The 13,582-nt window shown below is 44.4% G+C and overlaps 1 protein-coding gene across 1 annotated transcript in view; it reads right to left on the minus strand.

The window, feature by feature from the left end:
• The window catches only part of KIF5C (kinesin family member 5C), a 157,057-nt gene extending 145,709 nt beyond the window's left edge, over positions 1-11,348 (minus strand). Inside the window, exon 1 of the mRNA XM_032356183.1 lies at positions 10,818-11,348. Coding sequence (XP_032212074.1) covers positions 10,818-10,943 — 126 coding nt within the window. The 5' untranslated portion in view covers positions 10,944-11,348. The remainder of the gene's footprint in view (positions 1-10,817) is intronic.
• Positions 11,349-13,582: the final 2,234 nt, after the last annotated feature.

Below are 13,582 nucleotides of genomic sequence, written 5' to 3' on the forward strand. Positions count from 1 at the left end.
TTATGTTGCAGTGGATTCTGTTCTCACACATACATTTTTTTCCCTTCAGCTCTGTTGGATTTATTTTCCAATATTCAATTCACATCAAGGATGGGTATTCATGGACTGAAAAGGTAATAAATATTGATACACCTAGAAACACCTAAAAGAATTGCTGTAAATGTAGTTGGTACCGATCTGATAAGGGTGGTACTAAGCTCAGAAGACAACTGAGTGAATCTCAATCTGCTGCTTTCCTAATGTTTATACAACCAACTAAACCCAGGCGAAAGCACGGGGGAGAAGCTATAACGCACAAAGCTCTTTAAATAGCTTTTCTGGGTGACACTGAACTGTTGGCACTGGTTCATTAGAAAGAATAAGTGGGATGTGACTATTGTTAAGGGAGATGGGCCGGAAATCCTGATTAGCCTGATTGCCCTGTGTGTGGTTCTACTGTCTCACATGACTCCAGAGCAAAAGCCTCCTTTTCTTGCTTCAAGGTCGATTATGTAAGAGCATTTTCTCACTTAAAATCAATAGCACCTAATATTCTGATTTGAGCAAACCAGTTGCAGAAGAAATTTATGAAGTTAGAGGGGGGAAATCGGAGTACTTGACATTAAAAAATTGCTCATATTTTAGTTGTGATAATATTATTGAGGTTCTAAAAGAGAACTGATCATATATATATATATATAGGAGATATATATATATATATATGTATCACATACACACACAAGTGTGTGTGTGTTTGTGTGGTGTGATAGGTTAGGGATAAAATAATGTGAGATTTCACTTTAAAACAATCAGGTAATTTAGGGAGGAAAGTTTAGTAGAAGAAGATACAAAAAATAAAATTGGTCATTTGTTAATACTTAAACTGGTTGATAGGTTCGTGAGGTACATTTTGTTATTATTTCTACTTGGTGCATGTTTGGAATTTTATACAATAAGTTTCTTAAAAGAGTACCTAATAATCAGAGGCATTGGGAGGGGCACTCTTTCTAGGGCTTTTTTGTGAGGGTTATTTGATCCCTTTTCAACTTACTAACACTCACTGCCCAGAAAATATCACAGGCCATTCAAGATTAGCACCAAGAAGAAAGAGTGCATCCACCCTATTTTTCTTTAAGACTACAATCTTGGCCTCTATCTTTTTCTGCCTGGAGAGACAGAGTTAGCTTTTGATCACTTCCAGGAAACAACATCCTTTGGGATATTGAAACTGACAAGAGACAGCCTACAAAATCGTATGGTTTCCATTAGAAGTCTGAAGGCATTGCCGTGTTCTGGCTTTACGGGTTAACAGTGCATGACAGAGCACATACTCTTGGTAAGAATCTAATTTAGTTCAGGTATGAAGGGATGCCTTATGAGAAAAACTGGCCGCAATTCCAGCTGGTAGGCAAAGAAGTGAGAGTATAAAACAGGACAATTTATCATCTCTGAACTGCTCTCTCTCAAAAAGCTATGGCTGCCTTAAAATCCTCTATATCCTATTACCCAGCAATCCCAATTCTGGAGAATGTATTCTAAAACAACAATCAATCAAGTGCACAAAAAGATGTGTGCACCAATGTTTATCACACTCTGTTTATACAGAAAGAAAAACAAGCAGAAACATCTAAATGTCTAACATTAGGAAATGGTTAAAGTATTGATTAGATATATAATAGAATTATATGCAGCCTCTAAAAAAGCTGATATCCCAAGTATACCATTAAGCAAAACAGTGGGTTTCAAAACAGATTTTTACAAAATCCTATCTTTGGTTTAAAACAAAGTATGGCATTTTATAGAATGGAAAGGTTCTGAGATACACAATGAACGTTAACGATAGTATTTCCTGGTTCATAAAATTAAAAGTGTTTTTTACACCTTCTTCTTGCTTTTCTGCATGATCTGAGTATTTTTGCAATGAACATGAAATATGTCAGAACGCTGAAAAAGCTATTTCATTTGAGACAGTCAGAATAAAACCACGAAGATGTCCAAGGTAAGAAAAACAAATTACCAGGGCTGGCGAGGGGTCAAGGTAAAAACCCAAGCAAATAACTCCAGACTGTAACATCTAACAGCCTAGGATGATCACTCTTCTATTTCTTTCCAAAGACATCTGGTCCTGAACATCTCCTCTGTTTCAGGCACTGTTCCAGTCCTTGGAGATGTTTAAAAATGGCACACATTTCCTTCCTTCAAAGGATTTTCAGTTTTCTTGAAAGAAAGGACCTATATACCCAAATAAATGAAACACAGTGCTGGGGAAGGTCAGTCAGGAGCTATCCATGGATAAGGGGAGCACAAGAGGAAGTGTCTAATTCTGGCCAGGGCTGAGGGGCAAAAGGGCTGGTCAGAAAAATTCTCAGGGGAGGCCCTAATGGGATGAGACCCTGAAAGCGAATGGATGCTTGCCATTTAGCTACACTTTGAGGACAGTTTTTCCAGGCATGTGGGGTGTAAGCAGCTGGGGTAGGGTGGGGACACTTAGCAGCCTAATCATTTGGGGAACAGAAGCATAGTTGGAACATGGGGTGACGCGGTGAGGTCAGGAAGTCAGGCAGGCCCCAAATACAGAAGGTCTTGAATGCCCCCACTGAATCATCTGGGTTTCAGCTGACAAAGGCTCTCTCCTTGACCAAACTTTAGTCAGGCTCCTCTGAGCCCTCCTCTCAACTGGGCCTTGACCTTAAACTTCCGTGTCTGTCCCTGCAGAGTCCAGTGTTAGCAAGAAACCTGCTAGGGCAGTTTAGAGAAAGATTCCCCCCACCCTCAATATCTCAGCACCCCTGATTACCTTGGTACTTAGATCTCAACACCTGGATATCTGGCCTGCCTTCAGCAAGAATCCTGTTAGGTCAGTTTAGCAAGAACTCCCCTCCCCCTGATGCCTCCTTTAAGAGCTGTCCATTCATCTACCTCCCCACCCCCACAATCTAGCTCCCCTGGTATCTTGAGTTGAGCCTCACTTGTCTCCCCAATTCTGATAGCATTGACACCTATCACAATAATCTTCCTTCCTATTTTTCCAAGTGTCAGAATAATTTCCCCCCCACACACACACACAACCTGAGGGTACCAGGAGAGCTGAGAGGGATCTGGGCTTTCCCAAGATTAGTCACTCTGACAAGAGCCCAGAGAAGTAACCACTGGTGGGTCTTATAAAGCGGACAGTTTCTGAATGCCCGCTCTATACCAGGCACTGTGCACAGCACTCTGTGTGCGTTCACTCTTCTGACCATCACAATAATCCTACAAGATGGACAATGGTATTAGCCCTATTGCACAGGCCAGGAGGCTGAAACTTTAACAGTCTGTCCAAGTCCACGCAACTAAAAGGTGCAGAGCAGGGAGATGGTCCTGGGCTGTCTAACTTAAGCCAACCACTGTGAGGAATCTGAAACTCCATGTTCTCCCACACTTTCTACGTGATCTCCCACACTTTCTGCGCTACCACACATGCAACAAGTCAGTCCCCTGCTGAAAGGAACTTGGGTGGTGTGCAGCAAATGGGTTAAAGGAGGAGCTTTCTCAGCCACAAAAAGAGGACCTTGTAAATAACCCAAGAGAAATAAGGTGAAATTGGATCTGTCAATGGGACTAGTTTTTCTTAACTCAAGAAAAATCATTAGGGAGCAGGTAGTTCTGTTTTTGCTTGTTTAATAAGTAGACACAGGTGAGAAATCTGAGGCAGGGACCAAAGGGAACCCAGAGGTGGGGGAGGTTTCCTATTTTAAATGGGGGAAGAAAAGCCAAGAATGGAAAACACTGTCATTAAATAAGGGAGTTGGGCCAGACGAGCACAGGTGGAGGCAGAGGGAAATCCCCAGTGATAACCCAAGTTATTTAAGGTAATGCAGAAATTGGTGTTTATGGAGACCTGATTCCACACACCCAACAAGAGATGAAGGAAGCCGTAATCAAGGTACATTGACTAAGCAACGAAACAACTACAGGGAAGGAGGCAGAGACCCATAAAACACACACACACACACACACACACACACACACACACACACACTCTTTCTTATAAATGATCACTGCAAATAAAAGGATCATCTTATATAGTCTGTAAATAAACAGACAGTGAGCTCTACCTTCATGGGTGGATAGGAATTTCACAAATAAGATGAAAAAAGAGGCTCTTCCAAGCAGGAGAAGAGAGTGAACAAAAGCCTAAGAAACGGGAGTACAAATGGTTTCCAGGGGATAGAGTTAAGGGCAATAATTTTGGGGGGCAAAGCTGATCCTGAAAAGTGAGAAAATTACAAGGCCAATAGGAAACTATGGGGGGTAATTAGCATTTACTGAGCATTTTCTCTGTGCTAGATACTCTTTCGACCACTTCCTTTCATTTCATTCTAATGGCTCTGTAAGATAAGTAATTATATCTCCATTTTAAATATGATCAAACTGAGGCCAAGAAAAGCTTAACAACTTGAAAAACAGCCCCACAGCTAGCTAGTGAAACTGGATTCAGTTCTGTCCGACTCTCCCTGCCGCCTCTACCAACCCCAATCATTTAGGAAGTACCGACTGTGTGCTCACCTTGAACAGAGAGTGGCCTCAGGGGCCCATATAGCGACTCTCTTGTGTTCACTCATCCCAGGGATTCAGAGCGTATGTTTACTGGAAACCACTAGTTCATTTTCAAGTGGTATAAACATCTCTGAACTTAGGGCACAGAAGTATGAAGGACTGATCTATCTCAACTACTGAACACTACTATTAGTATTCACTTAGACACAGAGATTGAATAAACTCTTTAAAATCCTGCCTGGGGTCCCTCGGTGGCTCAGTTGGTTAAGCATCTGCCTTTAGCTCAGGTCATGATCCCAGAGTCCTGGGATCAAGCCCCGTGTCTGGCTCCCTCCTCAGTGGGGAGTCTGCTTCTTTCTCTGCCCCTGCCCTGCTCTCCCTGCTCTCATGCCCTCTCTCTCAAATAAATAAATAAATAAACCTTTTAAATAAATAAAATCCTGGCTTAAAATATTACTTTTAGGAAGGAATACAAAATGGTACGACCACTCTGAAAAATCGTTGGGCAGTTTCTTAGAGTTAATCATATAGTTAAATATGACTGATATAATCTTAGGTATTTACTCAAGAGAAATAAAAATTTACCCTCACACAAAAACCTAAATGCGGGGCACTTGGGTGGCTCAGTTGTTAAGCATCTATCTTTGGCTCAGGTCATGATCCTAGGGTCCTGGGACAGAACCCTGCTCAGCAGGGAGCATGCTTCTCCTCTTCCATTTCTCCTGCTTGTGTTCCCTCTCTTGCCCTGTCTCTCTGTCAAATAATATCTTTTAAAAAATATCTTTAAAAAAAACAAATCTTAAATGCAAAGACCTACGGCAGTTTTATTCATCATCAATCCAAGCTGGAAACAACCCAAAAGCCCTTCACTGGGAGAATGGATAAACAAACTGTGTTATATCCATGTAACAGAGTACCACTAAGCAATAAAAAGAAATACACCATTGAAACATGCAACAACAACACAACTCTCTAAGAGTTCTTAAGTAGAAGAACGCAGACTCAAAAAGATCTTTAATATGTGTTTCCATTTTCATGACAGTCTAGAAAAAGATTATAGAGAGGAAGAGGAAGTGGATATCAGGGGTTAAGAGACAGGAGAAAGTTTGACTACAGAGGGGTAGCATGAGGGCTTTGGTGGGAGCATAAACAAAACTTTAATATCTTGAGTATGCTGGTGTGTGGTAGGCAGAATAATGGCCTCAAAAGATGTTCATACTCTAATTGCTCGAATCTGTGAATACGCGAATGTTACAGGGTAAAAGGGACTTTGCAGATGTAATTAGGGTTGCTAATCAGATGACCTTAAAATGCAGAGATGTTCGCAGATTATCTGGGTGGGCTCATAGTAATCAGATAGGCCCTTAAAAGTGGAAGGGGGAGGCAGGAAAGTCAGGAAGACAGACATGCCATGGAAGTTGCAGGGGAGATGTGAACCATGAGAGGGACCAACCTATTGCTGGTTTTTAAGACAACAAGGGGGCCACGTGACTAGGACCTCGCAGTGGACTCTAGAATCTGAGAACAGCCAGGCCTGACAGCCAGCAAGGAAACAGGACCTCACTCCTACAACCATAAGGATTCTGCCACCAACCTGAATGAGCAAAGAAGTGGATTTGCCCCTAGAACAGAACATGGCCCTGCCAGGTAGCTTGGCCTTGACCTTAGAGACTCTAAACAGAGAAACTAGCAGCTCTGATGGATTCTGATTTACAGAAACTGTGTGATAATTAACTTGTATAGTTTTAAGCCTTTAATCTGTAATTATGTTACAGCAACAAAAGGAAACTAACAGAGCATAGCAACACAACTCTGTACTTCTCAAAGCCCCAAGGATAGAACTATATCCTCAAAAAAGTGATTTTACTCCATATAAATTTAAAATGAAAACTGCTTAATATTCTTGGTTTTAGAGACCATTACTATGGACAAAAAGAAAAACATTAAGCCATATTTCTTCACTTCTCTTTAGTCTTTAATCTCCACAGTAACTCAAACTTGGAATGAGGTTTTGGTCCTGGTTCTTTCTTGCCCATTCACTGCCCACAACTAATATAAGTTCCTGCAGAATGAGGCCACCTTCTATGCCACTGACTAGCTCAGAGATCATGGCTGAAGTCAAATAGGTCAGAACTTACTGCTTCCCTAGGACTCTGAAGAAGAGGAAAGCCCCAAATGAGGAAACGTAAGTGTCAAGGTCTATTTCAAAGAACCTTACTGGGAACTCTCCAAGACAGAGTTTATATCAATACAGATAGATCAAAACCAATAGTCAGAGCCTTAAGTAATGGCTGACTCACCAGGACTTCAAGCAGCCAACGGGGGAAGGGGGGTTGGCGGGTGAGAGGGTGTACTTCGAGATATGCTATAAATCCAATATTATTCCTCTGAAGAATTCATTTATGTGGAGTCCCTTTCTAATCACTAGACCATCCCCACCCTCCACTTCCAGCTCACCACCACTGTCGATAGCTTTTTAAATTTTTAACAAAGCTGAAGGTAGTGCTTTCCCAATTTTCTTATGATATTCTGCTGTCTTACCAGGGCTGCTCAAAGGAATAGCACTTCTCTTTAAAACTGGTTTTTTACCGATTCCCTGAAGCCTAGAGCCAATTAACAGCCCACAAAATAAGTTAAATATACCAAAGTGAAGATTTCTAGATTCAACAAAGAGATCAATAAATACTTATTAAGTGCTTTCTGTGGGCAAGGCCCTGGGAAGTACAAAGAAGCAAAATACAGATGGTCAGTATCTCTATACATGGCTTACAATGTCATTAGACATACGATAAAACTAATAACAATCTAAGACAACAAAGTTACAAGATCATATACAAAATATTGCCATAGGAGTTCAAAGTGGGAAGAGACTGTGGCTGGGGTGCTCAGAGAAAGGAAGCTTTGTATAGGAGCTGGGGGCGGGGGGGATGCAAGAGTGGTAGAGGTGATTCCTGCAAGACAGGACATTTTCTTAAACAGACAAATCTAGAAACTCCACCTGCATAATCTCTCTTAACATACATCTCCATAAAAATTGAACAGAACTTTAAAGGAAAAAAAATGACTGTGGTTTAAAAAGAGAGAGAGAGAATTTTGGGATTCTGAATGTAGACTAACAGCTACTCCCCAGAAATTCATTTTTTACATGTATCTGTTAGGAGTGAAGATGACTGACATTTCTGGATGGTTCTGGCCTTCTTTGGTCATCCCCACAATCTGCACTTCTACAAGCAAGGAAAGAAATGCTCACCTAAGGCAGTCTCCACCTGCAACTGAACCAGCCATGTGGGCTAATTGCAACTGAACCGACGTGGGAACCATTCCACTCAGTGTACAAAACATGATAAGAGCTGCTAGAATGGTCCTTTCCTTTGGTTACACTTTATTATTTTGGAAAAGAATGGTCCTAGCACAATCCCAACATCTTCAGCATCTGACAGTCTTCTGTTCTGTGTGTACTCTCACCAAAAAATGTATAAAACAATGTTCACAGCAACTTTGTCTATATTAACCCCGAACTGGAAACTAACTAAAGGTCTAGCAACAGTTGATGGACGAACAAACTGTGGTACGTTCATACAATGGGGTACTACAGAACAAAGAGGATAACAAACTTGCTACACACCACAGCATGGATGAATTTGACAAGCATGATGCTGACTGCAAGAAGCCACACACGAAAGCAAACATACTATAGGGTTTTATGTATATCAGGTTTATTAAAAAAAAAAAAAAAGCTAATTTATAGCATCAGAAGTTAAAAGAGTGGTTACCCTAAAGGAGAGGCAGCTAGTGACTGGGAGGGATCCTAATGGGACTTCTGGGGTCCCCAAAATGTCTGTTTTAGTCTGACCAGTGGTTACAAGGCAGTGGTTACTTATAAGAGCTTTATAAGCTGTACCCTATGAAAACACTTTTCTATAGGAATGCTTTATTTCAATAAATAAACTTCTTAAAGAAAATTCAAAACTGTTGTATTAAAGGATTATAGTGAGATAATCAAAATTTTCACTTTACGGTTGAAGAGTTACATGCATATTCACATCCACAACTTTTTGTTGAAATTACTTATAGTGACTTCGTTATAATGTATTTAGTCAGTATCATATGTATTCTTAGATGGGAAATAGGTATAGTTCTTAGGATCTCTGCCTTGAGCACAGATCAAAGAGGATTATTCTATCTCATTAGTCTTGGTGTATCCCTCTTAGAAGACTGAGAAAGAATAGGAAGAGGAGGAAGAGAAAAGAGGGGGAGGAGGAGGAGGAAGAAGAGGAAGATGAAAAGGAAGAAAAAGAAGGAAGAGAGAAAGAAGGAGGAGGAGGAGAAGTGGAAGGAGAAGAAACAACAACTCCAGTCTTTTCTTTAAAACCTCTAGCGCTGCATAATTATTTGTTTAAAAAATTGTTACAAGGTAAGGGGAAGGGACTAGATGTCCCCAGTAACTCCCACTCTATCTAAACCACAGCTCAGGAAACAGCAAATCAGACTGTAGGCTGATCCCAGCTGAGAGGTGTAACCCAAACAAGCTCCTATCTGCCCCATGTGCTGGCTGCAGATCCCATATCTGCCATTAAGTATAGAATTCTCCTCCTCATCAATAACTGTGCATACACCTTCTCTTCAAATTAACACTAAGCGGAGAGAAAAGCCCTCTGTCCTACCCTCATAGGTCAGCTCTTAGAATAAATACCAATCCACATAGCATTTGGAGGTCAGGGTTTCCAGATGACTGTGAAAATGGGAAGGGGGAAAGAGGTGGTCACGGGGAGCTCCCTCTCTAAGAGAGGTATGAGATGAAGCTCCTGAGCAAAGGCCAGGGCCTCGCCTCCATTACCCTTTCCCTTTCGCCTGAGGACGACCGCCTACCGATTCTGCTGGCACCTGCTAGTCCCCCGGGGCCCTTCGCAGGGACTGCAGCACAACCTTGGTGAAGGAGGATACTGGGGCTGCTTGGGCCGGCAAACGTCAGCCTCTGGTGCTCAAGAAAGGCTTGGCAGACGCCGGCAGAGACCCTGGATCAACTGTCACCTGTCAATCACTTGACCTAAATACACCAGCCACTGGGGGAATCGGAGGGAGGGGGTTAGCCGGAGCATGCTCAGTAATCGGGATGACATCACTTAATCAATGCCAGGGACGGGAAGGCTGCATCAGCAGCCTCGAGCGGGCTGCCAGGAATATGTCAGCGGGGATCGGGAGGCTCCCATTAAGTCGGTCCCTCCCCACGCGGCTCGCATACAAAGAGGGCACCGTCAGCTACACACGCTGGGGACAACAGAGGGTGAAAGGGCGGGGGGGGGGGCGGTGGGAAAGGCTGGTTTATTTCATTTGACATATTGCTTTAAGAACTAAAACCCAATGGTATTCCCTGCCCCCACCGGCAGCCCGGGCTGCAGAAAGGGAGCCAAGTGGGAGGAGGGGAAGAGGGAACGAAAGGAAAGGTGGGGGGGGTGGGGGGTGGGGGAAGGGGTTGACCCAACCACACAAAGTAACTTCTACTCCTGGCAGAGAGGGGCTATTTGGCTGCGCTCAGGGACCCCTAGCCCCACAGATGTGGGCACACAGCCTACTCTCCATCCAGGGCGAGGAACATCCGAGGGGCTGTGGACACCAGGTCGCCGCACTGGGGAGGGGTCAGACCCGGAGACCACCTCCAGGGCAGCCTGGATTGAGAGGAAGCAGGAGACATACCAGGCCTTCCCGGGGACACCAAGGCCATCAGTTCCCTACATCCCCCGCCTTCTGCACGCAGGGCAAGGTGAAACGCCGCGGGGAGCCGCGTCTACACGGCGTGGGAGCTCCCAGCCGAGGCTAGGATTTTTCCAGTACCTTTTTTTCTTTTCCTTTTGCAAAGGTCGTGAGAAGAACAGGTAAAGTGTTCGATAAATCGAACTGATGCCTGCAATCATTTGTGGGGTGCAGAGATCCTACTTTAAGGGGAACGTGAGAACCCCGCTTGAGGGTAACGGGAGCACTCAACCCACGCGGCGTGGCCAAGCCGGGAACAATAGGCCCACGAGGGCCCCCACCCCGAGAACAATGGCGGCGCCGAACCCTTCCTCGCCCCCCACCTCTACTCTCGCCACCTGGGCCCGCCCTGCCGCCCCCAGTCGCCCCTCCACAGCCCGGGAGCGAACTACAGGGCGTGGGGGAGGGGGTTTCTCTTCAAGTCTATGGGAGAGGGCAACCCTGTGGGGGATGTCCGAAGGGGTGGCGAACACCTCTGCTGTCTGGGGCGTTCGGGAGCCCGGCTGCGGCGCGAAGCAGCAGGGAAGCCACACATCCCGGACACTTACCCCAATCACCACGGTCTCATCGCCTTTAAATTTGGGGATGAATTTGTCCCCTCGGAGAATCTCTGCTTCGTTGAGGGGCCGGAACCGACACATCACTTTGATGCTGCATTCGGCTGGATCCGCCATCTCGGCCGGCGGCAGGGAGGGGGAGCGGGGAAGGGTGGGGGGCCGGGGCTCAGCAGGACGAGGGAGGAGGCCACGAACCGCACCGCCTGCAGCCTCCAGCGAAGCTTCTCAGCAGGTCATCGCGAACTCGGCGGGCTGGGCAGCTCGGGCCGCTCCCAGACCGGGCAGGTTTCTATAAGCCTCCGGCCCCTCCGGTCCTGCAGACTTGCCTTCCCTGGCCTGGCCCCGGCCGGGCGCGGCGCTCCGGGCCCACCTGCCCGCGACCACGCGGCCGGCGGACTAGGCGATGCGCAGGGAGCGAGCCTCGCCCGGCTCAGACCTCCCGGGCTCCTGCGCGCTCAGCCATCCTGCATCAGCACCAGCGCGCTCCGCCACCTCCCCGGCCCGCCCCTTCGCCCCGCCCACCTCCGTCTCGCCCCGGGATGGTGACGTCACTGCAGAGATCCGCCCCGCCCTCGTCCCGGCTCCAAGTGTGGAAGAATCCTGGGACTTGTAGTCTCTCCACTTGCTGGTGGAAGGACAAGGATGCTACTTACATTGGCTTTTGGGTACAACGGTAGTACCCCAGATGCCACCTCCGAAAGCCTATAGTTCTGGTCTGGCTGCCCAAGCCAAGAACAGGGTGGAGGTCATATCCAGCATTCCCAGTTAAAATCTCTATATAAACCAGGTCTATATCCCCTCTTTACATGTTTTCATGATCTCCAAGGAAAAGCCTTAAATCAATGGCCAGCAGAAACGTTATAAAGCATTTTCTCTTTGCTGAACTGTTTTGTAAGAGTTGTGATGAAATTAAGGGAAAAAAGATTTGCATGAATATTTGAAGCCATCATTCCCTAAAATGCCTGCACATACCAGTTCACAACATATGTTAGATCAGGGACTGCTTTAATATCTGATGAAAGTTGAGGACATTTTCCATAACAAGAACCAAAAACAAATTCATACACACCCACAGATTTTTCATGCTATTTCATTGGATTTGGGGACAACAAAAGCCTGCCTGTGATTTTCAGGTTAAGAACCTCTTAATTACTATTCATGATAGTGAGGTTTACAGAACTTCTGTCTAATGCCAAATTAGAACCTGTAGAATAAGCAGAATATATACAGGATCAAGTTCTAAAGTCCTTTGCATAGTATAGAACCCATGATCAGATTTTTGTCTACTTGCTGGTCTCATCTCCTACACTTCTTGTCATAATGTTTACACATTGACAAACTACTTGTGTCTTCCACCATTCACCGATTTCTGTGCTTGTTCTGATACTTTGTGTAGCCATTTGCTCTCTAGGAGTCATCCATTCATGCCTATTACTAAGTAAGCATATTAAATAGGGTTCGCAGAGTAAAAACTAATAGAAACACAACTGGGGCTACTATGGAAAAAGGAGAATTTATCAGAAGAATCCAGATTATCTTGCTTATTCAAAAAATGATTAAACAATGGAGCCAGGGAACAGGCAGGCTACCAACACACACACTCTCTCTATCTCTTGTCCCTGTTTCCTCTTTGTATTGGCCTCATTCTCTCTCACTCCAGATCACTCCAAATGTCAGGAAACCCACCTGCCAAAAGTCCCTGGGATTCATTCTTCAATATCTAGCACTAGATAAGGATAGATGTCTGCTTGGTTTGGGTTTGGAGAAAAAAAAAAAAAAAAAACTAGGGAAAGCCTATGATTGGCATGGCTTAGGTGTCTAGCCCTAGATGACTCAATCAGAGTGAAGAACTTTGCAAGATCTTTGAGGAATACCATAGTGGGAAGGTCCCAAAAGAAGAGGGAGGTCATTCCCAGAAAAAGAACATGGTGCTGGGCTGGCTAAACCATTAGATGTCCACTCTCCTTTTCCAGTGCTACCTTTTCCTCTTTGATTCAGCTCAACCCTCCTTCCTTAGGAAGGCTTCTCTGACTAACTAAATGCCCACAAAGGGTAGGTGTCCTCCTTCTTCTACTCCTAATCTCCTATGCACATCTCTATCTCTACATTCTCATGGGCAATGATATCTGCCTTATCTTTATATCTCTAGCATCTATTGCATAGTAGTGCGTGTTGTATAAGTAATCCAACCTAGAAGGAAGTGCTACCTGAGTAAGTAAACAGCCCAGCCACTTACTAGATGTGAGACCCAAGGAAAGGTATTTAATTCCCTTAAGACTCCATTTTATCTCTGTCATTGGAATAATAATCACCTCATAGAGGTTTTGAGGGAATTAGAAGAAATAATACTTTTGAAGCATGTAGCATGGTGCCTGACTTGCACATATTACAAACCCTTGAATGTTAGTGGTGGTGGTGGTGATTGTTGCTGTTGTGTGTCGAACAAATGGTGGTAAAACAAAAGCGTTACTTAGTTAATTTAAGGAATACATCTGTTGATTTAATGCAAGTACACCTGGGAATACAGTTTTTCTGCCTAGCTGCAAAGACAGACCTACTAAAACAAACTTTCATAAGCCATTATGAGCAGCACCAATTTGATTTCCTGTCCTCAGATGCAGGGAATGTAGCTTTAAAAAAGGCCCAAGCACCAAATTCTCATCATTTTAGTAGTTCTCAGGCTCTGACTCAGACATGTACTATCTTTAGCAGTCACCTTCATGATATACTGGAGAGGTGAGCCCAATCCCCAGTTT

Source organism: Mustela erminea, chromosome 8, assembly GCF_009829155.1.
Source record: "Mustela erminea isolate mMusErm1 chromosome 8, mMusErm1.Pri, whole genome shotgun sequence".
NCBI classification, from domain to species: domain Eukaryota; kingdom Metazoa; phylum Chordata; class Mammalia; order Carnivora; family Mustelidae; genus Mustela; species Mustela erminea.